Source organism: Leptonychotes weddellii, chromosome 4, assembly GCF_054177405.1.
Source record: "Leptonychotes weddellii isolate Sample4059 chromosome 4, ASM5417740v2, whole genome shotgun sequence".
NCBI classification, from domain to species: domain Eukaryota; kingdom Metazoa; phylum Chordata; class Mammalia; order Carnivora; family Phocidae; genus Leptonychotes; species Leptonychotes weddellii.
Window position 1 is genome coordinate 15,664,151 of NC_138372.1, and position 25,222 is coordinate 15,689,372.

General features: G+C 53.3%; 2 protein-coding genes across 3 annotated transcripts in view; one reads left to right on the forward strand and one right to left on the reverse strand.

Moving 5' to 3' along the window:
- The window catches only part of EPHB2 (EPH receptor B2), a 183,902-nt gene extending 169,096 nt beyond the window's left edge, over window positions 1-14,806 (forward strand). The window contains exons 8-16 of one of the 2 annotated variants that reach the window (XM_081817707.1): window positions 568-676; window positions 1,252-1,319; window positions 7,910-8,032; window positions 8,595-8,842; window positions 9,826-10,041; window positions 10,913-11,062; window positions 12,202-12,395; window positions 13,875-14,030; window positions 14,548-14,806. In XM_081817707.1, coding sequence (XP_081673833.1) covers window positions 568-676; window positions 1,252-1,319; window positions 7,910-8,032; window positions 8,595-8,842; window positions 9,826-10,041; window positions 10,913-11,062; window positions 12,202-12,395; window positions 13,875-14,030; window positions 14,548-14,656 — 1,373 coding nt within the window. In that variant the 3' untranslated portion in view covers window positions 14,657-14,806. The remainder of the gene's footprint in view (window positions 1-567; window positions 677-1,251; window positions 1,320-7,909; window positions 8,033-8,594; window positions 8,843-9,825; window positions 10,042-10,912; window positions 11,063-12,201; window positions 12,396-13,874; window positions 14,031-14,547) is intronic. The other variant, XM_081817708.1, reaches the window with a different exon arrangement.
- The window catches only part of LUZP1 (leucine zipper protein 1), a 243,265-nt gene that overhangs the window by 15,260 nt on the left and 202,783 nt on the right, over window positions 1-25,222 (reverse strand). The gene's annotated exons all lie outside the window — the stretch shown is intronic.

Sequence of the window (25,222 nt, forward strand, 5' to 3'; positions counted from 1 at the left end):
AGGATTCTGAGAATCAAACAAGATACATAACATATTTAGCACAGTGACCAAAAGAATAAAACGCTCAATAACAATAATAGTTCATATTTACTGAGTGGTTACTATCCTGCCACCTGTCCTTCTACGTGCTTATACAACCAGCCTCTGAGATGGGGACTCTTCTCCCCACTTTACAGATGAGGAAACTAAGCTGCAGAGAGACAAGTCACTTCACCAGAGACCACAGACAGGAAGGCACTGTCAGGGCTCAGACCCAAGGAGTCTGGCCTCCGAGTCTGTGCTTACAGCTGCCTCTCTGTATGTCAGCTTCTTATTATGGTTGATTTTCATACCGACATTGAGGTATTATGCCCATTTTATAGATGAGAAACTAAGGGTTGGACAGTCCACGGACTTGTCCAAGGTTACCTGTGAGTGTGTCCCGGCTGGTTCTCCATCTCGGCATGGGACGGGTGCTCTCTCAGGAGTGGGAACAGAGTCTGGGGATCCCAGGAGGCCTGGTGGGGTGGGGGGGGCGTTAGGACTCCCAGAGCCAGGCTGACAACATCCATGTGCTTTCTCCCCCAGCCGAGTACCAGACAAGCATCCAGGAGAAGCTGCCACTCATCATCGGCTCCTCGGCGGCTGGCCTGGTCTTCCTCATTGCTGTGGTTGTCATTGCCATCGTGTGCAACAGGTGGGTGGGTGTCCCCAGCCCTGTCCAGGCCTGGCTGTCCATCTATTCAACCATTCCTGAACAGAGTCTGTGAGCCGAAGTGATATTCCCGTCATTCCCAGGGCCAGGGAGAGGCCTGGGCAGGCCTGGATACTCTCCCACCTACTTGGCCACCATTAGCTCCAGTCCATCCCTTTGGGCTAGAGTTGCCTTGACAAGCCCACTGTTCATGGAGGTGGCACATAGAGACACTAATACTTCAGCATGAAGGAATGCTCTTCTTCCTTAGATCAGACAGGGCCCTAAGGTCAGATGGACAGAAGCCCTGGGATTTCTGGGGCCGTGAGAGATGACTTTGAAAAGGGCTTGGCTGAAGAGGGGATGGGGCAATGGTGAGCCTGGATTTGGAGAGGTGGGAAGGGATGGGGGCGGAGGGGAGTGGCCAGGAAGGGTGAGGCTGCTAGGCCAGGGGAAGGCAGGGAGCCCTCTGGCAGGGGTGTGGTTTTGAGGGCCTGCCCTCCCTCTCCCTATCACCTACTGTGGCTCCCAGCTCCCCGGGGCTTCCAGGTGGCTCCAGCCCTTTGCTCTTGTTCCAGAAGACGGGGGTTTGAGCGTGCTGACTCGGAGTACACGGACAAGCTGCAGCACTACACCAGTGGCCACAGTATGTACACCCCAGCAGGGCCGGCACCCAGGGCCCTTTGCTTGTCAGTTCCCCGGCAAGCTCTCCAGCCTCCTTCCACTGCCTCCCATCTTGCTGCAGCCAGACTCAACGTCAAGCTGTTCCCTGAACGGGACAAGCTCACTCTGCCCTCTTGGCCTCTGCACCTGCCGTCCCCTCTGCCCCGAGCATCACCCGCCTTCTCTTTACCCATGTAACTGCCTCTCCCTCAGCCGCAGCGCATACAAACCGCTCTGAGCAGCCTCCCCTGACCCCCGCCCCACCCTGGCTTTAGGGCCCCGTCTGTGCTTGCACAGCGCCCCCTTACTTGCCTGCATCGTGAGGGCCATGTCCCTGTCTCCGCAGCATTATGGTGGGAGCACCCGGAGACGTGAAAGTGGCTCTGACACTCACCTGTGCCCCCGAACGCCAGCCCACTGCCCGGCACTTAGCAGACACTAGATCCCTATTTTCACAATAAATCCATGAGTTGCATGAGATGCTGAGGACCCCAGGCTTTGGCCCGGGAGGTGGCAGGCCCTGTCGCTCCTCCTTGGTGACCCCTCTGATAGCCACTGCCCCCCACCCGGTGCCTCCACTTCCCCCACTGTCCCATCCCATCCCAGGCCAGGACTGGGGGCACAGGAGCTGTACACCCAGAGCAGACAGCCCCTCTCTAGGGGCCCAGCAGAGGCAGAAGCAGAGCATAGATTCCTCTCGATTTTACCCTGGCAGAACCGACATGGGGCAGGCTGGGGGGAGGAGGGCAGGGAGAACCTTCATCCTCTCTTCCACTCGCTCAGCAAATGGGAATTCCAAATGGGTCCAATATAGCTTCTCAAACTGTACTCAGTGGGGTACCCTGGGGCTTCTGAGATGCCGCTGGGTAAGAGAGGCCATCGGCATAGCCCTTCACGTGTCACACAGTCTTTGTGACCTGCTGTGTATGGCAGGCACTTGTTTTAGCGAGCTGGGGATACACAAGTAAGCAAACCACATATCCCCACGCTTGCGGAACTTAGATTCTGGTGAGAGGGCCGGGGAACAAAAGAAATACAGGTCGTAAATGAGAAAAGCACATGGCGTGCTAGAAGATGAAAGTGCTACGGCAAAAGGCAAAGTAGAACAGGGTGATGGGCTGAGAATTGCAAGGTCAATAGAACTGCCTATTCAGATAGGGCAGTCGGGGGCAGCCTCACTGAGAGGGTTTTAGTTGAGCAAAGACACGAACGAGCTGTGGGAGTGAGCTGCATGGACAGACCTGAGGGAAGAGCCTCCCAGGCAGAAGGAAGAGCCAGTGCAAAGGCCCTGAGGCTGGAGTGTGCCTGGCAGGTTTCAGGAACAGCCAGGAGGCTAGTGTGACTGGAGCAGAGTGGGGAGGCAGGAGGGGCAGGTACGAGGGGCCCCAGCATGCAGGTCCTTGTCAGCATGGCGGGGCCTCGGTTTTTATTCCGAGTGGAATGGGGGACCTCTAGAAGGTTCTGAACCAAAGACTGACACAGTCTGAGTTACAGTTTTGACAGGACTTCTCTGGCTGCTGTGTGGAGAATGGAGTGAAGGGGCTGTAGGACACCAGGCAGGACAGAAGCAGGGAGATCTGTGAGGTGGCTGTTGGAATCATCCAGAGAAGATTCTGGATTCTGACATGTTCTAAAAGTACTAGATTTGCTGCAGGACTGGATGTGGGGTGTGCAAGAAAGAGCAGAGTCAAGGAGTTCTAGATATCGAGCCTCTGGGTTAACAGTCAATTTGCAGTAAATGTTCCTGAGCTTAAAAAACCATTTTAGACATAAATGTAAAAAATAATTAAACCATTAAAATTTTCAGAAGACAATTTTAGCTAACTATTTCACTGATATTCTAAGCCTAAAAGCAATGGAAGGCTCACAAGAAAAAGGCAGAACAATTTAACTACACCGAAATTAGAAATCACCTGTACATTAAAAGTCATAAATTACGTCACCCCCTCTTATTCCCCAAGTAATGAAATCATGGTTATAGTTAGAGCTAACTGTATTGAGGGTGTTCTGTGTGCCCAGAACTGTTTTAATGCTTTACGTGCATTTGTTCATTTAATCCTTATAATTATCCTTGTAATATAATTGAGTATGAGGGAACTGAGGCCCAGAGAGGTCACACAGCAGCTCAGGGCCGGAGCTGAGGCCCACACTCCTCGCCACGCCATGCTGTCCACACCCAACTAAGCTGGAAAAAGGTGGGCTCACATGCTCTGTCACCTGGAGCCATGTGGGAGCATCACTATTGAGCGTGTGAGTCACTAACAAGGAAACAGGGGACAGCAGGGATTTATTTTTAAAATAGAGCCCAGGATTTGTTCATGGATCAACACATTCTAAAGCTCAAGCTCCTACTCCCTGCATCTAAGAAAGAGCCTTGGTTTTTTCAAAGCACTACCAGCCCTGTGGTCCCACATCCACCAGCAACCCTGTGTGGCCGGGACAGAGAAGGAATCTGAGGCCTGGAGATGTGTGTGGCTGGCTTGAAGTCACCCTCACCAGCTCATGTGTCCCATCATTCAGCAGGTGCTGAGTGAGGACCAAGGTCTATGGTACCTGGGTGCGACCCAGAGGGACCAACCTGGTTTCTCATCCCTGCTCCACCACTGGGCAGCTCTGTGACCTTGGGGAAGTCATCAAGCCTCTCTGAACCTTGGCATCTTTACATGGGAAGTAGCCAGAATGATGCTTCTTTCACAGAATTGTGAGGATTAAATGAATTAATGGATATGAAAGTGCTTCCTAATAATATTTAATAATAGCCAACTCTTCTCTATAGCAGGTAACAATTATTCAGTGTTTTCTATTTGCCAACTACTATACCAAGCCCTTTAAAAAGATTCTCATTTAATCCTTGCAGTTAAGTACCTAGACCAGCACCTTGCAGGTGCTGTTTATGAGCTCCACTGTAGATATGGAAAAAAGTGAAGCACAGAGAGGTTAAGTAATTTGCCCAAGGGCACACAGCAGTATCAATACTGTGGTTGATCCTCAATTCAAACTCATAAAGGAGCTTATTTATGATTATTATTACTGGCAGATCCAGAATTCAAACCAGGTCTCTGAAAGTCTGGTTCCTCCTGCCTCCTTCACCCTGAATTTCCCCTTTGGGTTCAGGACAGCAGGTAGTGGCCCTGACAGTCGTAAGTCATCCAAACAACAGCTCGGTATTTTCTGAAGACTCTGACTCCAGAGATCCTCATCCAGCTTCAGTGCAGCAAATACCGTCCTGGGAGCCGGGCCTTGAGCAAGGCTCGGCCGCAAGGAGCTCCGCTTCCATTCCAGGATACAGGATGGGGAAGCAGTTGAAAGTGTAGACTCACAGCCACATGACCTGGATTCAAACCCCTCATGTGCCACTTATCAGCTCTGTCCATGTCCCCTTGGGCAGGTCATCTAACCTTTCTTATCCCACAGTGTCCTCCTCCAAACAATGGGGATAATATTAGGTTTGGCCAAATGAAATTGCCCGTTTTGTAGGTCAGAAACAGTCAAATACTAACAATTTCATAAGGCTCAGGCTAATAATAGCATTTACCTGGTAGGGTTTTCAGGAGGGTTAATTGGATAGATACCTGTAGAGTACCTAGACCTGCTACAAGGGCCTGCTACCTGGCAAATCCACACTGAATTGTGAGCAGATTGTGTTGTTAATGAGGAGATGAAACCAGAGGGTCATAGAAGCAGGGACAGCTCAGAGCCATACATTCAATAAGTATCTACTGAATACCACCTTCACATGTGTACTCCAGAGAAAACATTCTAGAGCAAGGGCTCGTAACTTGGGGTTCACAGACCCCAAGAGCTTCACGGGCCCATGAACATTCCAAAATTATATGCTGAATCTGGGAGTGTGACACACAGGTAAATAATTTTCCAAGGAGCAGATTCATAGCTTCTGTCAGATTCTCAGAGGTATTCATGATCCCGAACAGGCAGAAAGAGAAAAAGAGGACATTCCAGTAAGTAATGCTATTACTCTTTCAATAAGCATTTCGTGAGCACCCTCTTTGTGCCAGGGTCTAGCATGAACTAGACAGACATGGCTTCCATGCCCCTGAGGGAGAGAGTGGAAAGCAAGTCCTCACAGGCAGCAGTGTTCCAGAAAGGGGTGGCAGGAGGCTGTGGGCATGCGTATCTAGGAGACTTAATACAAGATAGGAGGGCCATATAAGTGGGTTCAGAGACAGGGCTTCAGAGCCTAAAAAGAAAGCATGGATCTCCCCTGGAAGGATCCAGGCAAGCTTCACAGAGGAGGTGGCATTTGATCTGGACACAAAGAGGAAGAGAAGGGTATTGCAGGTGGAGATAACCCCACGAACAAAACACAGAGGCAAGAAATTATAAGGTGTGTCTGGGACCTCTGGGTAAATAATTCTTTTTGCTGGCATACAGAGGGGCAGGGAGCTGTAGTTGGGGCCCAACACGGAGAGCTTGGCATGCCAGGTGAAGGCACTTGCCTTAGTTCTGCAAGCAACAGAGAGCCCTCCAGGCCAAGGCTTAGGGATGACATCTGATCGGTTGGCAGTGCCCGAGTTAGCTTTGAGTTCCTGCTGCACTTCTCCTTAGCTGCCGGGGCTGACCTATTCCTGTCCTCCCTCTGCAGCAGGCCTGACAGAAAAGGTTTCCCTCAATCCTGTTGGAGGGAGGCTGAAAGTAAGTCACCAAGAACCACAGAGCAGGCACTGAGTTTGAGCGAGAAGGAGCATCTCCCAGGAACTGATGTCCCCGCTCTGAGGAGTGCTGACTGGGGAAGGAGTCATGGCTGAACAGTCCAGGAGGAGGAGGCCTGGGCCAGATCTGGTTGGATTGCATGCAGGAGGCCATGAGCGTGATGATTAAGAGTATTGGCCCTAGGCTCAAGTCTGACAGACCTGGATTCAAGTCCTGGCTGTGCCATTTGCTAGCTGTGTGGCCCTGGGCAGATGACTTACGCTTTCTGAGCTGCAGTTCCCTCATGCATGAAATGAGAATAATGTTTCCCTTCCTCCAAGAGTTGTTGGGTGCAGATGAGATAATGCATATAAAGAGCCTGACCCAGTGTTGGGCACAAGGGTTCAGTCAGTGGTAGCTGCAATCATTCTTCTTTTATCTCTGTCACCTGGATTCTTCTCAGCTCTATAGACATTGAGTGTATATTGTGTGCAGAGCTTTGTTCGAGCCCCGCGTTGCGGGTGGAGATTTGAAAATAAAATCTTTTAAATAATAAATAAAATGAAGGGCTAGACAAACACCCACACAAATAATCCAAAATAAAGCTAATGTATTAGAGCAGCAGCTGACAGACTTTTCTGTAAAGGACCAGAGAGTAAAGCCATACAGCCACACGGTCTCTATTGTATCTATTCAACTTAGTCGCTGGAGTGTGAAAGCATCCACAGGCAAAGAAATGCATGCAGCTGTGTTCCGATAAAACTTTATTTATGAAATAGTCAGTGGGCCAGTTTGCTAACCCATGTGTTAGAGGTTCCAACTTTAGATTCTTGTAATGTCTGAAATAGACACTGAGAGTGGTCAACTAACATGTCCAAGGTCACACAGCTGAGCAGGATTGATGGCCCCACTCCAACCAGTCAAGCCTTACTATGGCCCAGGAATTCCAGCTCCCTACTCCTAGAGCTACTGCCTCCAAAGTCATGGCTCCTGGAGCAATGGGAGAATGTGGGCAAGTTGCTGGGGAAGCCAGAGGGAGGCCTGGGCAGCAGAAGACCAGTTATATGGGAGGAAGAATGTGGGATGGATCATCCTTCCCTTCCCTCCAAGTGTTTTGCTGGCTCAGTGGTAGGGTCAGAATTAGGTGTTTGGCATCCAAGTTACATCCTTAATTTCTGCATCAAATAAAAAAGTACATCAAATCAAGAGTCAAATTAATAGGCCAAGTGTCCAGCCTCACACTGATCACCAGGGAATTTGAGATCTAGAAAGGTTTAAGACCTAGCTAGTGAGGAACCTGGGAAGTGAACCCAGAAACCATGGGTCCTCAGACCCTGGTGAGTGGGCAGCCCTCCAGGCTCTGGGGCCTGCCTGGGAGAGCTGAGACAGCCAGGAAGTTTCCTAAAGGGAGAGGATGCTTAAATTAGGCCTTAAAAGAAAGGGAGGTCTCCTTAGCAGACTCCCAAGAACATGGGCTATTGCCTGCTCTTTCTGTATTTTTGTTCCAGATCTCTCTTCCTTCTTGACTTCCTCTTCCTTTACTTTGCACCCCCTGATTCTCTAACACAAGAGTGACAAACCTATCTATCCTTTTATGCCCATACCCTTAACAGACATTGCTAATCAATCCTGACAGTCCTTTAGCTCCTTTAGGAAGACATTACTAATCAGTTAGAGTTGGAACAAGAGCTAGAACCTATTTGTTCTCTCTGCTGAGCTCTCTGTTCTCCTCACCCTTCTACTCAGCTCAATGCCCATCTGCTCACTGAGGCCCAGAGAGGTCAAGTGACCTGCAAAGGGTTGGCTAGTTCTTACGGGGCCACATGGGAGTGTATTTCCCTCCACAGAGGGACCAGCTCTAGACTTTCCATCTGTCCACGTCTTGAGTCTGTGCATGTGACCAAGCCTGATCTTATCCCCCAGTGACCCCAGGCATGAAGATCTACATCGACCCTTTCACCTATGAGGACCCCAATGAGGCAGTGCGGGAGTTTGCCAAGGAAATTGACATCTCCTGTGTCAAAATTGAGCAGGTGATTGGAGCAGGTAGGTGGCTGGTGCTCTCCCAGGTACCATGGCCTCAGCCATGAGTGGGGAGTACTATTGGGGCAGAGCGTAGGATGTGGGGCAGGAACCTCAGAGGATCCTCCAAGACCTGAAGGTTCAGAATACCCAAGGTAGAAGAGTCCTCAAAGACATACAGTAAAATCACCTCATTGACATATGAGGAAACTGAGGCATGGGGCTGGGAAGGAGCTTGCATATCATGTCAGAGATTGAACTAGGTCTAGAACCCCATTCTCTGGACTCAGTCTAGTGCTTTGTTCTTCCCACCATTCATCCATCTCCCCGGCCTCCCCTACAGCCTTACCCCATGCCCAGCCAAATACCATGGGACACCTGTGAAGTGTTTACTCTTACTCCTAGTAGTGGCTAGGACCTTTCTGGGTCCCCACATTCTACAAAGGGGTTCTTTGTCTAAGACGATGAGTTGACCACTAGGGAGAAAAAGCTCCTTCAGGACCCAGGAGTGGAGGCTACAAGGAGTGGGAGATGGCACTTCCACCTGGCAAGTGACATCCTGCCTCTCTTGGTGTGTGTGTCCTAGGGGAGTTCGGCGAGGTATGCAGTGGCCACCTAAAACTACCAGGCAAGAGAGAGATCTTTGTAGCCATCAAGACACTCAAGTCAGGCTATACTGAGAAGCAGCGCCGGGACTTCCTGAGCGAGGCCTCCATCATGGGCCAGTTTGACCACCCCAACGTCATCCACCTGGAGGGTGTTGTTACCAAGAGCACGCCTGTGATGATCATCACTGAGTTCATGGAGAACGGCTCCCTGGACTCCTTCCTCCGGGTAGGGGAAGCCAAGAGTGCCAGGGGCCCATGGATGGGGAGGAAAAGGAGAGGTGGACATAGCTTCATGGCGTCAAAGCCTGATGGGGTCTTGGGAAAGATCTAAGTCAGGAATGGCTTGCAGGCTGCCTCTTTCCATTCCCTTCCCCGTGGCAAGCATTGCTAATCAAGCCCAGAACTCTGTCCCACTAAACCAGGAAGCCATCTCAGAATCCTTTTCAATCTAGGAAACCACAACCAGTCAGTCAGAGTTGGCATACAACCTGAAATCTGTTACCATCTATGCTCTTAGCCAGCTTTCTCATTATGCACAAGAGAAAAGTGAGGCTCCAAGACAGGTAGAGTTTGCCCAAGCTTACCTAGAGGGTCAAAGTGAGAGCCACGACTGGAACCAGGTCTCTTGAATCCTGGCCCAGGGTTTTCACCAGATTTTGGATTTCTCCAAAGCTCTATGTGCTGGGGGATGGAGTCCAGACCACAAGGTCAAGAGAGGAAAGTTTCCGGATCCTCCCAGATCACAGTCAACCAGCTGGACAAAGAGCACAGAAGCATGCTGCTAGACTAGTTGCCATTTAACAAACATTTATTGAGCATCTAGTATGTGCCAGGCACCTTCCATGCACCTTCTTATTTAACTCAGACAGCCCTGGGAGGTGGGTATAACTTATCCCCATTTAACTCACAGATGGAGAAACAGACTCAAGAAGTCAGATCGCTTGTCCAAGGTTGCACGGCCAGCAAAGGGTAGAGCCAGCATCAGACCAGCTATGTCTACTCCAAAGCCCATGTTCTTTCCACCACCCTGAAATTGACCTCTCATAGGCCTCTCTAAGCCTCCACCCCCTGCAAGCATCTGAATCCTTCCCACAGCGAGCACGAGGCCAGGGTGGCAGGGTCCTGCTCTGGTTTTCCATTGTGTGGATGATCCAGAGCTCTGATTCATGCCCTTCCATTTACTGTATGTTTTCTCCACTTCTCCCAAAGCAAAATGATGGGCAGTTTACAGTCATCCAGCTGGTGGGCATGCTGCGGGGCATCGCGGCCGGCATGAAGTATCTGGCAGACATGAACTACGTCCACCGCGACCTGGCCGCTCGCAACATCCTCGTCAACAGCAACCTGGTCTGCAAGGTGTCTGACTTTGGGCTCTCACGCTTTCTGGAGGATGATACCTCAGACCCCACCTACACCAGTGCGCTGGTAAGATGGAAGCAGAGAACAGTGGGGTCGCAGTACCGGGCAAGAGGGCATAGATGTCCATCTCTCCCTTCAATACATTTTCACCGACACCTGTTCATGCAAGCACCGCGCTGGGCCCTGGAGACAGAGAGACACAAACCACAGTCTCTGCCGCCTTGGAGCTCATAGGCTGTCCGGGGACACAGATGTGCAGAGAAACATGGACTAACAGAGCTATAAGTCAGGACTCCTGTCTTGGGAGACCCCTACTAAGAGGGGGGTGATATCTGAGCTGAAAGCTGAAGGGCCAGTGAAAGGTTGTCAGATGCCATGTTCTCAAGGCAAGATGTGACTAGAACACAGACTGTAAGCGGGAAGGCGGTGGGCAGTAACTCAGGAGAGGCAAGCAGGGCTGATCTTGGAGTCCCTGATGCCTAAGCTCAGGACTCTCTCCTGCTGAAGAGTTTTAAACAGAAAGGAATAAGACACAGCCCCTGCCCAAAGAGCTCAGAAATAGTACAAGAAGAGCCAAGCACACAGGCAAATGGTTTGAGTATTGCTCTCTAGAAGTGCCTCCTTGATGGAGAGATATGGGACACAGTTGTAGGATTAAAAAGAGTGAGTAACTTTTGGGGACTTAGGGAACGATTTTCAGAGATACTTAAAGGATGAGAAGAGGTTTCCAGACGGTAGAGTGAGAAAAGGCATTTCATGAAGGGGGGAGCAGCATGTGCAAATTGCCAAGGCCTGAAGCAGCATGGTGAGTTCGAGAAAGAATGAGGTGCTTCATGGGATTGGTACAGCACGGGACATAGGATGAAAAGTAGTACTGAGAGTAGAGGCCAGATGGATCAGCCTCCCACCCATTAACCCTCCTCATTCTGTTCCCCAGGGTGGGAAGATCCCCATCCGCTGGACGGCCCCGGAAGCCATCCAGTACCGGAAGTTCACTTCAGCCAGTGATGTATGGAGCTATGGTATCGTCATGTGGGAGGTGATGTCCTATGGGGAACGACCCTACTGGGACATGACCAACCAAGACGTAAGTTTCCAAGGGGGCTGGGTTCAGCCCAATGTTGGCTGATTCGAATGTCTGCACAGGATTCTGGACTCTCCAGGGGTCAAGAGTAGGAAAGGCCTACACATCCACAATTTAGCAAATCTTCAAGATGCGTTCACCTGGTGGCCAACCCCAAATGAGACCATATCTTCCCCTGAGGTGTTTCCCACATAAGTGGGGGGCAAGACAATTATTCCAGGAACCAGTTGTTGTTATCAGGAACTTTACAATCAGGCGCTAAATTGGAGAAGGCAGGTGTCGAGTCCTGTAGGTGTTGAGTCAAGGGCCACGTGAGCAAGATCAGCCAGGAAGTCTTCCCAGGACAGGGGGAACACACACAGCAGTAGGACTTGGAAATATGAGGGCTTCGAATGGGCAGAATAGCTGTGCAAAGGCCCAAAGGTGGGATGCTAAGTGATCGTGCTGGGGAGCAGTAGAAACGTGGTCAGAAAGGATGATAAGGTTCAATAATGGGGCATTTGAAAGCCAACCCAACAAATTTTGATTTGCAATGACACAGAACAGGAAGGACTTGAAGAAGCTTCTTGAACAGGGAGGGTGACCCACAGTCCAGCTGGGGAAGGTGAATCTGGGCCTAGTGGCAGGACAGATTAGAGAGAGGCGTTTGAGGTCCTTTTCCTGACAGAGGAGCCAGGTGGGGCCCTGTGCAGCCATGCTGAGGGGCCTGACCTGAGAGACATCTCTCACCTGGAGCAGTAAATGGCACTGAAAACAAGAGTTGTTGTCACCCTGGGATGAAGGGCCAGAGAGAGGAGTCCTCAGGGCCATCAAAGCCAGGAGGAGGCTCAGAAAAGGGAGGGGAAAAGTGGTCCACAGGAGGGTCAACCTGGTAGGCCCTGAGGCAAAAGTTATCTCAGGGTGCCGGTTTTCCCGAGATTGGGAGAGGGGGCCGGCACACAGACCCCGGGTCAGACTAAGGCCATAGATGGTGGGAACCCAGGTGAGGCCCATCCCTGGGGCTGCATCCAGGAGGCAGAGGCAGTTACCATGGCAACCAAATAGGTCTGTCCTGCGCTATGGAGGGGGGGATGGGTCAGGTCAGAGGCAGATGCTTTTTATCCCACCCGACCCACCCCACTCTGGCCCTGTGTCGTTCCCAGGTAATCAATGCCATCGAGCAGGACTATCGGCTGCCACCCCCCATGGACTGCCCAAGCGCCCTGCACCAGCTCATGCTGGACTGCTGGCAGAAGGACCGCAACCACCGGCCTAAGTTTGGCCAGATCGTCAACACGCTGGACAAGATGATCCGAAACCCCAACAGCCTCAAAGCCATGGCACCCCTCTCCTCTGGGTACGGCTCTGGTCTGGCCCCACCCCCTCCTCCCAGTATGTCTCCACCCCGTCCCCAGCTGGCCCTTCCTCACTCCAAATCCCCCCCGCCCCTGGCCAGGCTCCCCCTGCTTGAGGAAGGGCTCTGCACTACAGCGTGGGGTCCGGGAAGACCTGCCTTGGGGTGCGGAGGAGTCCAGGACACAGAAGAGGAGAAGGAAGTGGTAGAGATGGTAAAGGAAGCACTTTTTAAAGCATGGTCAGAGAGGATGGCATTTAAGAAAAATTACCAGAATCTTTTTTGGTAAACAGATTGACTGGTCACCGGGTTTCCTGCCTGGCTGCCGTCACGCTCAAACCTGGAACCTCTAACTTACATTTGCATCCTCCTCAACACAGCCATGCACGTGCATGCACGTGCACGCACACACATAGGCGTGCTTACACAAATACAGTCCTACACATCGTTAGGCACAAGAGCTCTTGCTTATGCTCCCACACACACAATCACACACACACGGATACGCACCCCTTCTCAGGCCCTCTCACCTACACTCCCTGGGCACCCAAGCCCACACGTGTTCAGAAGTACATACCACACATAAACACACACAGTCTCCATCCCCAACTCAAAGAGACTGGCCCAGCTGGACCAGTGTTGGCTCCAGCAATGCTGAGACCCACCCTCTCCCAGTGGTCCCCAGGCATGCTCCTTCAGACCTGGGGCCACCACTGCCTTGCTTGGGTGGCTGTCCCCGACCCCTGTCCCTCCTGGCCCTGCACACTCTTTCTCTTTGGGACCCTATCAGAGTTTCTGAGGGGTGTCCAGCCAGGGGTCCTCAGGGTCCAGGGTTGGCTTGGTCCAGAGACTTGGGCCCAAGTCCTTCACCTGCCAAGTTTTTGTGGCGCACAGTTTGCGTTTGCCTCTACCTGTCGCTCCCCACCATGACCCTGCATCAGCCACTCGTGACTCTCTGCATAAAATCACTCTGAGCTTTTAGCCCTGTGAGGGTCGTTTCACTCCTGGCCAGCTCCCGTGAGCACCGCCAGCCTTGTCTAGACTTCGGAGGAGCAACCCACAGGTTCCCAGAGCACACCCAGGGTGGAGAAGGATGGAGGAGACAGCGAATTGTAGCACACTTAGTCCGGCCGAACTCCCTCCTCCTGACAATCAGAGGCTTGGAGGAGCATCTCGTTCCTCACCACTGTGTCCAGCCTCCCAGCAGCCCCCTCAGAGGCATCCCCGGGCTTTCCAGGTGGCCTCAGCATTGAGTCCTGCACACACACTCACACTCACATCCTCACGCGCATACGTGTGCTCATTGATGTAGGTGCAAACGCACACCCACTCTCACACACAAATACATACATATACACTCACCTTTGTCCACGCAGATGGATACACACGTGCCAGTCCAAAGCTGCAGCGGCGCCCATGCTCACCCTCGCCCCTCTCCCGGCACCTGCCCTAACCCTCTCTGTTGCCCACCCCCGCCTCCAGAATCAACCTGCCGCTGCTGGACCGCACCATCCCCGACTACACCAGCTTTAACACGGTGGACGAGTGGCTGGAGGCCATCAAGATGGGGCAGTACAAGGAGAGCTTCGCCAATGCCGGCTTCACCTCCTTCGATGTTGTGTCACAGATGATGATGGAGTAAGTGCCCAGCTGCCTCCACCCACCATTACCAGTACTCCTCCCCAACCATCCCACCAAGCAGGGAGCTCTGGAGGGCGAGGAATAGGTAGTGTCCCAGCAGGGATGTGTGGGACCAAGGAGCAAGATGGCCAACTCTGGAGTCACATTCAGATCGATACCCAGGTCTGCCTGTGGCCAAGTGCAAATCAGAACCTCCCCGAGCCCCAGTTGTCTTCTGTAAACCGGAGGTTGTTAGGAAGATCAAAGGGATATAAAGTGAGTGGGTACTTCATAAATGCAAGTTCCCTTCTCCTTCCTGAAGTAGAGGAGACCCCAGGCCCCTGAGTGTCCTGACTCCCATTCTCGTGCTCCTTCCATCCCCACTAGTCACTCCAACACTGGGAATCCGCCCACTCACCCCCTCCTTTGCTCTCTTCAGCAGGAAACCCCTGGAGAAGCCCAGGCAGCTCTCCACCTGGCCCAAAGTCCCCCACCACCCCCACATTTCCCTAACACACATGCTTCTCTCCCAAAGGGACATTCTCCGGGTTGGGGTCACCTTGGCTGGCCACCAGAAAAAAATCCTGAACAGTATCCAGGTGATGCGGGCACAGATGAACCAGATCCAGTCTGTGGAGGTTTGACGTTCACCTGCCTCGGCTCACCTCTTCCTCCAGGCCCCCGCCCCCTCCGCCCCACACGCCGGCCCCCTGGTTCTCCGTCCACATCCACCGCAGGCTCAGCCACCTGCCAGGAGGCCACGGGCAGCAGGAAGAACCGAGCAGCGCTCCAGCCATGAGATGTCACCAGGAATATGTGCAACTCAGATGATGGAAAAAAGGGAACGGGGACAAAAGGAAACAGATCCTGGGAGGGGGCGGGAAATACAAGGAATATTTTTTAAAGAGGATTCTCATAAGGAAAGCGATCATTGTTCTTAGGGGAAAAAAAAAAAGGGCTTGGGAGATCCACGCGATTTGTCCCAATCGGACACCAAAAGCAGTTTCTCTCCAACTCCCTCTGGGAAGGCGACCTGGCCAGAGCCAAGAAACAGTTTCAGGAAAACCAATGTGAAGGGAGAGACAGGGGCCACCCTTCTCTCCCGTCCCTGGGCTGCTCTTCCAGGCCTCACCCAGCAGCCACATGCCAGGCAGACGGGGCAGGCGGGCAGACGGGCAGCCACCACGGGAACCATTCCCGCGGCCGCTGGGCAAACCGGAGAATTTCTGTCTTTGGAGACTATTTCAGAAACTCCGATGAAAAAGACTTGTTTCTCCTGTCGGCTCACGGGGCTGAAAGGGGGCTTTTGTCCTCCTCAGTCAGGGAGACCGTGGGGACACCGGAAAGGTCAGCCTTCCTGAGGATGACCGGCCCCCCAAGACTGCAGCACCACGTCCCTGTCGCACACGCACGGTGCCCGGCAGCCCCGCCTGGAGGCCTGTCGCAGGGTGACTGCCATCAGCTATGACTGCCACTGAGAAGGATTGCTCCTGCATTTGGGTTTGTTTACAGCAATTCGTGGACTCGGGGGTATTTTGGTCAGGGGTGGATTTGGTTTGGGGGGGTTGTTGGGGTTTTTTTTTATGACAATGAAGTGACACTTTGACATTTCCTACCTTTTGAGGACTTGATCCTTCTCCCAGAAGAAGGTGCTTTCTGCTTACTGACTTAGGCAATACACCAAGGGCGAGATTTTATATGCACATTTCTGGATTTTTTATATGGTTTTCATTGACACTCTTCCTTCCTCCCCCTGCAGAGAGATCCCCCCCGCTGCCAGGTCTCACCAAAGCCAACTGCCACAGGGCCCATCTGGGCCATTCAGAGACTGAGTGAGGTTTGGGAGGATGAGGGGCCAGGGTGGAGGAGCCCCCCACCCAGGACTGCTTTTGAAAGCACCAGATTGAGAAGGAAGCAGGCTGCAGAACCACACACCTTATCCTCTTCTCCACCCTCCTTGCCCAGTGCTTCCCAGGCAAATAGGCCCCTTGGAGTTTCCTGAGCGCCCTCAGATGGCCAGAACCCAGTTTCGCCTCTGGGAGCCTAAGCCGGGCCCTGGATCATTCACTGTGATAGCCCAGCCCTGCAGAGTGTCATGCGCAGACGCTCCTTTCCTCTACCAGGGGAAAGTGTATGGTTTCTCTCCGACCCCCGACCCCCCCACCCCCCACAACTTTGCCCAAGTCTCAAGGTCTTAGCCCCGGGGCGGGGGGCGGTGGGGGGGGGCGGAAATCCATCAGCCCTGGGGTCTGGCCACACACTCCCTCCTATGAGCGAACAAGCAGGCATGTGAGCAGAACAATCGGTTAGTGAACTGAATGGAAATAAACACTTTAGTTATAAAATGACCCCTGTTCTCTGTAAGTTCCGAGAGAGACCCTGACACCCTGGGACATGTCCAGTGACCCATGGTGCTCTTCTAAGGGACCCTTCCTTCCTCGGGGTTCTAGAAGGCCCGGGGCTGAGAAAACACCTGGAGGACCCCAAAGGTCCACGTGGCCTTTCTGGCTCTGGCTTGTCCAAAGCACAGGCAACAAAAGAAGCAAGTTGAGAGTGGCTCAGAATTCAGCGTCCGATGCCCTGCAAAGCAGGGGGATCCTCTACGGGAGGCATCGGGAGCAGGGAGTTGACAGGGGTGCACTCGGCTCTCCCGGGCCAGAGGAAGGGGGTCGGGGTGTTATGTAAGCTGTGATAGTGGCAGTGTGGGGGTCCTGGAGCACCCATGGACCCCACCCCCCCAGTCATAGCCACAGGTAAGATCACCTTATCCTGGTCAACGCTAATCTCTGTGTAAATGCGCTCCTACTCACATGTAATCAGAAATCTTTGTGTGGAAGGAGGAGGTGGTGGGGGGCGGGGGGGGTGGTTGGAGGATGTGCTGTGGATATCAAGTCTAGCTGGGGAGGGAGAGGCAGAGACTCCACATCTCGGGACCGTCCCCCTTTGTCCATGCAGACTGACCCATGGGAAGGATCCCGGCCGCAGGTGGCCCGTGGGGCAGCCTGAACCAGCCTGTCGTCTGTCACTCACCTGTTCTCCAGAACCCAAGATGGAAGGGGAAGGAAGGGATTAAGAGGGGAGCAGGGGCCCCTGGGGGGAACAGCAGAGTGAGCCACAGGGAAGGCATTGGCTGGCCGCCCACGAACTGGCCAGCCTTGGCCCAACCAGCCGCCCTTTGTGCCCCAAAGCTGCCCATCACGGGTGGCAGCTGTCCCAGCACACAAGGTCACCTTCTGGAGGGAGCTGCCCTGATGCTCCTCAGATTAACTCCATCTCCCCAGCCCGCCCCCCACTACTCTGGGGCCCCACAGGGGGCTGGCACTCGGTGCTTGCTGTCAGATGGCTTCCTGTCCTAAGCTGCAAGGCTGGTGTCTGCTAGCCAGCTCGTCTGCCCATTCACCCTTGAGGGCCGAGTCCTCAGTGGGCCTGGGCCCCCATGTGCCTGCTTCTCAGAGTGAGGGTGCTACCCAGACCCTCTGTGTCCCCACTTCAGGGTTAACAGATATCACTGTGACTATCTCGGGTGCGGGCGGATGCCCACCTCTCCCTGCTGCCAGGGCAGCGCCCCCCCCACCCCCTCTTGCTCGCTGCTCGGTGGGGAGGGGCAGGCCATGCTGCCAAGCGCCTTCCACTGATTCGGCCCACTCGCCTGGGCACACAGCTCTGAGCCTCCCGCTGCCTGGTTACTAATCCTTTCCTGGCTCAACCTCCCCAAGTGCCAGCCTCCACCTGCCCAGCAGTGTCAGAGGAGTTTCCGGCTGCTCTGCACACAGTTGGTACCGGGGGAAAGAAAGCTGCCTTGTGAACAGGGGCCAGGGCACCATGGAAATAGGGACCAGCTGCTCTCAGGGGGTGTGACAAGCAGATTTGTGGAGGGCCAGGCTGGTATTCCTACTGCCCACGAGGCCCCCCAGATGGGGTTATTGTTAATCAGCAGGGCTCTTCCTGGGCGATGATGTTCAAAATCCCTATCACCTGGTAAGATGTGGGCAGATTTATCAGAATAGAGGATGGTCTTAGTGCTATAGACCAAGAAGCCTCGGAGTAGGGGCTGGGTGGCGAGGGCAGTCGGGGACACTTAAGGGACAGTGCAGTTTACTAACCAGAGGTGCCTCCTGCTCAGATGGCATCAGCTGGACTTTCCCCATCATTTCTGGTTGGTCCCCATGCTGCCACCTCTCAGGGAGCTCTCTGCCACCCCATTGTGTGCAGTCACTAGCCTTGCACCCTCTCAGATCAGGGGCTCATCCCAGAAGACTGGCAGCTCCTGTGCTTGCCCAGCAGCCCTTCCCCTGCCTGGCTAAAGCCCAGGAAGGACCCAGGGCCCAGGCCACCCCGGCACACACACCCACCCAGTGCTAGACCCTCAGGCACTCCTGTCTCTCTCCCGGGTTCCTGTGGTTCCCAGACTGTACTAAAGGCTGGAAGATTCTTGCCAGAGAGAATAATGTAAATGCATTCAAAGGACAGGATGCCCCATGATGCTAGGGAAGATGCATCCTGACCCCAGAGTGGCAGTCTAGCTCCTGTCACTAACTTGAGACGTGGATCTGGGTGAGTCATTTGCCCTCACTGAGCCTCCATCTGCCATTTGTGAAATGAGAAAATTGCACTGGGTGCACCAGGCATGCAAAACACTTTGTACAACACCGCCCTGTGAGGAGGGACTGTTTCCTCCCATGGGTAGGGGGGAAACTGAGGCTCAGAGAGGGGAAGTAGTTTGCTCAGGATTGCACAGCCAGGAAGGGGCAGAGCAGGGCTGTGTTCATCTGTTCCCACTGCCCTCTCCACCACACTTGATTAGATAACATAAAGCACGTGGTGTCTGATGCTGGCTGGTAAACGGAGAGCTCAAATGGGCTGGGGTTGTCAGGGAGGGCTTCATGGAGGAGGCTGTCTTGAAAATGACAGAAACTGAGAGAGAGGTCATTCCAAGTGGGAGGTACAATGTAACCAAAGATACAGAGGCCAGAATGGTCAACCATGAGGAGTCGTGTGTGGATGAGCCAAAGGAGTGGTGGGGAGTGAGGGTTGATTTAAGAGGAGGGTAAGGTAGCTTGAACGTGATGCCCAGGCTAGCTACCGCCAGTTCTTGAGGAGAAGAGCGGCGGCAGAAGGAGCAGTGGGTCCTGGGAGGAACAGTCAGTTCGGCCATCAGATGGGGGCAGGATGCCTCACATCTCCCCCTCTCCTCCTGGAGGAAGAGCCCCCTGGAAAAGCCCTCATTTATTCCAGGAGAACCCAAGCCCTGCCGCTTCACTTTCCATCCTCATTCACTGAGGCAGATAATCCAAAGAGTCATTTCAGCTGCTTGCAACAGCAGGGTTGGACTTGTGCTGATTCTTAATTCAGCTGTGTTCAATTGATGCTCACCCCATTCCTGCCAGGCCTTGCTGAGAGTCGCCAGGCATGACCCGAGCTGAGTGGGTGTGGATGGTGGTGGTGGCATAGGAAGGCGGGCCAGTGATCATGGCGGAGCCCTGGGGGCACAGAGCAGAGTGCAGGGGTGAGCAGGGCCTAGGGGTTGGATGGGTGGCATGCACACTGCTCAGGAAGCCCATCTCTGCTCTGGGAGGCCTGGCCCTGCTGAGATTACCCAGACATGGTGGAAGGGTCTGTCTGGGGTCCTGCTGTTTTCAACAGTGTGTTATGCTGAGACAACCCAAGGGGAGGTTAGGGAGCCACACTACACATGCCTAGACCACTTGCTGGCCTTGACCCAGCCTCCCATGAAATGGCTCCTGCCATAACACTTGGCGTGAAGAGTGGCCTTGGAGCTGGCCAGTTTCCCCTTCAGGGAAACCAAGGACAATGACTTGGCCTCTGCTCTGTGACACAGGAAGGCTCAGGGACGCTGCCGTGGGAGGCTCGCCTCAGGAGCTTGATGCCACAGACATTGCAGTAACTGCTGGTCTATAGGCCAGACCCCACATGTGGGGCTCTTACCAGTGTTATCATCCCCTCTCCTCTAGTGAGGAAACAGATTCCCAGAGCATTCCAACCAAGCCATCTGCCTTTAGGTTCCCTCCTTCCCACCTCATGGGGTCTCTCAACAGTCTGCCATGGCCCCCTGTGTTAGAGTCTCCTGGGCCGTTCATCTTGCGGATTCCTGGGTTGCACCATGATTCCCTGAGTCAGAATCCCCGAGGCCAGCCCCAGGGGCATCTATTTTTAACAAACTCCTCCAGGAGATTCCTCCAGACACGGAAATCTCTTCACTTCTCCCATGACAACCTGTGTCCTGATGTCTGCTGGGAGGGAGGGTCTGGCGTAGACAGGGATTAGCGAAAAGCAAGACATCGTCAGATAAGATGCCCAAACTCAGACATGGATTAGGACCCAAGAAGTGGGGGCTGGGCTGACCCTCAGGAATGTGTTCAGACTGAGCTAAGCTTTCAGGAAAATTAGAAAGACCCCCCTCCCCTGCCGCCCAGACCCTGAGTCTCTCTGAGTTTAGCTTCACAGCATGAAGGCTGCCTCGGGAAACTGATCTAGTAAGAAGAAACAGGAACTTAATACTTCACAATACTTAATGGGCCCAGCAGCCCACCCAGAGCCACCGTATGGAGACCCCACAGCTCCCAAGGCTACAATCCAGGCCTGTTCCTCAATACCTGGCCAGGTGGGCCAGGCAAAGTCAGGGTGGGTCTTCCAGCTGGGCCTGGAGCGTCCTATATGCCACAACCCCCAAGCTCTGCTGCCCAGACCCAGACATGGCTTTCCTGGGAGAGAGAAGAGCCAGCGAAGGACCCTGCCTCTACTCAGGGCCTCACAGCCCCTGCTGGAGGAGGAGGACGGGAGAAGGAGGAGGTCGGAGCCAGGACATGCACTCTGGGGGCCCAGCTGAGGCTGCAAGAATCCAGTCTAACACTCCACAGAGGAAAGACTCCAAGATTTTAAGAGTGCAAGCTCTATAATTCTAAGATTCTAACAGAAGGATTTCACATTTTTCAGATTCCATCACCATATGATTCTAGATGCGATAGTTCTCAAAACTTCAAGTCCCATGGCCCATCATGGCTCCCTAAAGCTGAGGGCCCTAGAGCTGATGGAGCACAAAGAGAGTGAAAGACAGCGAGAAAAACAGCTAAAATCAAATACTAGCAAAGATCCATTCTTTGAGTCAGAGGTGGACCCTAGCAAGGGCCCAGGACCCCTCCTTTTGAGTGTGTTGCTGAATTTCTGTCCCAGGTAGCTGGCAGAAATGCCCACACCTGGCCCTCCCGGTTTCCAGCAGGGCCAGTGCCCCAGCCGAGCGAAGCCTGCACATGGGCCACAGTGCCTACTAGCTGGTGGGCACAACAGTCCAGCTCAGAAGCCAAGTGGGGGCCCCAGTGACTCCATTTGGGAAGGGACTTATTTGGAGTGGAAGGTGTAGGGCAAGGGATTTGCTGAGGAAACTACCCCAAGCCCACCTTCCCGTTCAGAGCCAGAGTCTTGACACTGGGCAACCATAGGGTCTTGCTACAAACCCCAGAGCCAGGTGCCTTCCCACGGACTCTTGGGATGCAGTGTCCGTGGCCACACAGCCCCTGCCCGATTCCAGCCTTTCCCATGAGGCCTTCAGCCTTTCCCATGAGGCCACTGCCTATGGGATCTGGGAGGCCAGGGAGGTGCCTCTGGATTGGTCAGAACTAGTGGTCAGTTTGGCCGCGCTCTCTTCCGTGGACAAGGACTCCGGTGAGCGGGGGGACATGGACAGGGACTCCAGTGAGCGGAGGGCACATAGTTGAGTCCCTGAGGCTGGCCCAGGGTCAGCCTGGCCGGGACACTCCCTAAGAGCCAGCCAGCCTCTTTAGTCTCCAGAGAAGAGTAATTACTGGTGGATGCTGCCCAGCCCCAAATCCTAATCATAGCTGCTATGTCTCGAGTGCCAACAGTGTACCAGGAAATACGCTTTTTTATACACATTGTCTCGCTTAACCCTCACACAGCTCTGTGAGCCAGGTACAATTATAATTCCCACACCGCGGACTAGGAGACTCAGAGATGGGCGCAGGGGCCTTCTCAGGTCCCACAGTCAGCTAGTGGTCTCTGACCCCAGTACCTGCGCTCGTAAACACTGCGCTCTGCTGCTACCAGGGGCCCCCACTCAGCCCCACTCCTCATCAGACCCTTTGCCAATCAAAGCCCAGATCTCCAGGAGGCACTCTGTTCAGGGCACCTTTTCTTTGACCTTGGCCTCTTGGAACCTGGAGCCATGGGCAGTGCAAGTGAGCACTTGGGCTCCCTCCTCCCCCTCCCAGGTGTCCACTCAAGCCTGGGCTGTGTAGGCCAGAGCTCCCAACCGGCGGGCCAGGGGGTCTGGCCGGGTTTCACAGAACCCTGTTTCCTTTGGTCGTGAACATGGGTTTTCCTGACAATGCTGGGGGGGTCGGGAAGTGATGCAGCTGGGGTTCCGAGGGCTGTGGGTCAGACCTGGCTCTTCCAGACCCCCACTGCTGTGACCAAGGAAATCTCACCAGCTGTGTCCATGAGCAACCCTGACCCTGTTACTCCAATGCCTTTGTAGGAGTATTTTTAGCAGAACTTTTTTTTCCAAAATAAATGTGAATTGTAAAAATTATCACCTGGACTCATGGCTTGTGGTGTTTTTTTTCCACTGAGGTTCCCCAGGGAACAAATGGGTGCTCCTAAAAGTTCTCAGCAGGATCCTGAAGCATGACTAGGAGTTTTCCAGGGCTAAGAATGGAGTCAAGGCTAGGGCCGGGATTGGGGGTGGAGCGGGGATTTGGCCTGGGCTGGGGTTGGGTGTGGAACTGGAGCAATACTAAGAACACTCACTCATGTTTGGGATTTTGAGCTCTGCTGTCTGGGACCCCAGCCTTGGAATCACAACTCTGCCATCTGTTAGCTCTGTGTCCTTGGAGAGGTCGTATAACAGCGCTAAGCCTCATTTTCATGCCTGTAAAATAGGGCAATAATACCTAACACCTAGAGGGTAGATGAGGAGTAAATGAGATGGAGCATCGCAAGTCCTTCGCACTCAGAGATGTCGCTCTTAGTAACTTGCTGGGCAGAAAGCAAGATCCATGTCTGTCATATGCTCTGCAGGAAAACGCCTGACCCATAGTAGATTCTCCATAAACATTTGTCTAATAAATGTTAGTTGAAGTTCCGCTAAAAAAAAGAAAAAGGCTGGGGGGATTCAGATTCAGAGAGGGTTCATGGTCAAATACATTGGGCAAATTCTGGACTTGAGCAAGTTGATCAGATTTCTTTACTTCAGGATATTGCAGAGCCTTAAATATGCTAAAAGGACATGTCCAAAAAGGTGTAATCGGGCCACCTGGGTGGCTCAGTCAGTTAAGCGTCTGACTCTTGGCTTTGGCTCGGGTTATGATCTCAGGGTCATGAGATCAAGCCTTGTGTCAGGCTCTGTGCTCAGTGGAGAATCTGCTAGATTCTCTCTCTCTCCCTCTGCCCCTCCCCCTGCTCGTTCAGTCTCTCTCTCTCTCTCTCGCAAATAAATGAATCTTAAAAAAAGGGGGAGGTGTTATCATTTGCAGCATTTCCCATTCTAGAGAGAGCATCTCATGGGACCAGTGTCCTTGGGAGCAGACTTGGAGAAGCGAACCAGCACTTGGGTAATGCTCTGGGGGTTAGAGGTAGAGCAGGGCTGAGGCTGAAGTCGGGCCTGGGAACAAGATAGGGTAGCAAGTCAGAGAGAATGGGATCTAGGAGGTTGTCTTTTGATTCATTCATTCAATACTTACTTATTCATTCATTCGAAAAGTACTGACTAGGGGCGCCTGGGTGGCTCAGTCGGTTAAGCATCTGCCTTCGGCTCAGGTCATGATCCCAGGGTCCTGGGATCGAGCCCCGCATCGGGCTCCTTGTTCTGCGGGAAGCCTGCTTCTCCCTCTCCCACTCCCCCTGCTTGTGTTCCCTCTCTCGCTGTCTCTCTCTGTCAAATAAATAAATAAAATCTTAAAAAAAAAAAAAAAAGTACTGACTATATTCCAACTACACAAAAGGTGCTGTATTAGATGCGATGGGGGCACAAAATGACCCACATGTGCAGCCCTCCCTGGAGAGCTTCTCAGGACATTTGTACCACCTCACTGCACATGAACTGGGCACCCACAGAGTGCCAGACATGAGGCTGGTGCCAGGAATGCTGTAGAGATTTACCCATGTGCCCTCACTTACGGACGTCCCCAGTCAATGGAGGAAACCAGTCGGTACTCAGGTCATTACAGCATGCCTAGGAGTTCTCCTAGAAGCCAGAGATAAAGCATTCCATGTAGAGGGAACATCAGATACAAAGGTATCAAGTCAAGATAGATATATTTTGTGAATTAACTATGTAAGTAATGCAAATATAAACATGACTACCATATTAAACAATAATAAATGATTCTTTATACCAGTTTGTACATACAGACCTCAGGGTCGCCAGCTCCTATCAGGGGCTTAGGGGTACTGGGTGGAGGAGAATTTGAGAACCCCCAGTGAGGCCAGCTGGGTCACACAGCACCTGCGGGCACACAGCCCAGTTAGAACCCAGCATGCAAACTTAAGGCCTGCCTTAAACAGCCTGGGGCCTCTGACCCAATGCCAGAGACAGCTTCTGTCTGTCCTAGCCTCATTCCTCTGAGAAGTCCGGATCCCCTTACTAGTTCACCTGCCCCAGTCCCTGGTTCACCCCGGGCTCCCCCTAGACTCTCCTGCCCGTTCCGAGATCCAGCACAATCTCATGGGGGGTTGCTCCAGCTCAGAGACACTGACCCAGGTCTCCTGCCCCCTCCCCAGCTCCCTCACCAAACCCTTGTTCCTCTCAACCCTCTTCTTTCCCACCCAGGGAGTAGCTGCAACCTGTCTTTGCCCCTCCTGACTCTAAATGGGCATCCACGGTCTCAGTCATTTCACACAGACAGAGACATCCCTGTGACAAAAGATGTCACCAAGGAGAAAAGAGAAACAGAGAAGGAGCTCCCCCCACCCAAGACTCTGACTAGGTTTGGCATCGTAGTCACAGAACCCCCTCCCCCCACACCAGGTGGGACTGTAGCAAGAGTTACCCCCACCCCCACCTCCTCCCCCAGTCCTCACCAATCCCATCAGACTAGTGTCTGCTTGGAACAGCCCTGCCTGAGAATCCCTGATGACTCAGCACACGCAGTCCAGGGGCCAGTAACACGTGCCCCACTCCCCATCACCCCCCCGCCCACTGCTGACACTTCCTCCCTGCTGCCCCCCAGATGGCA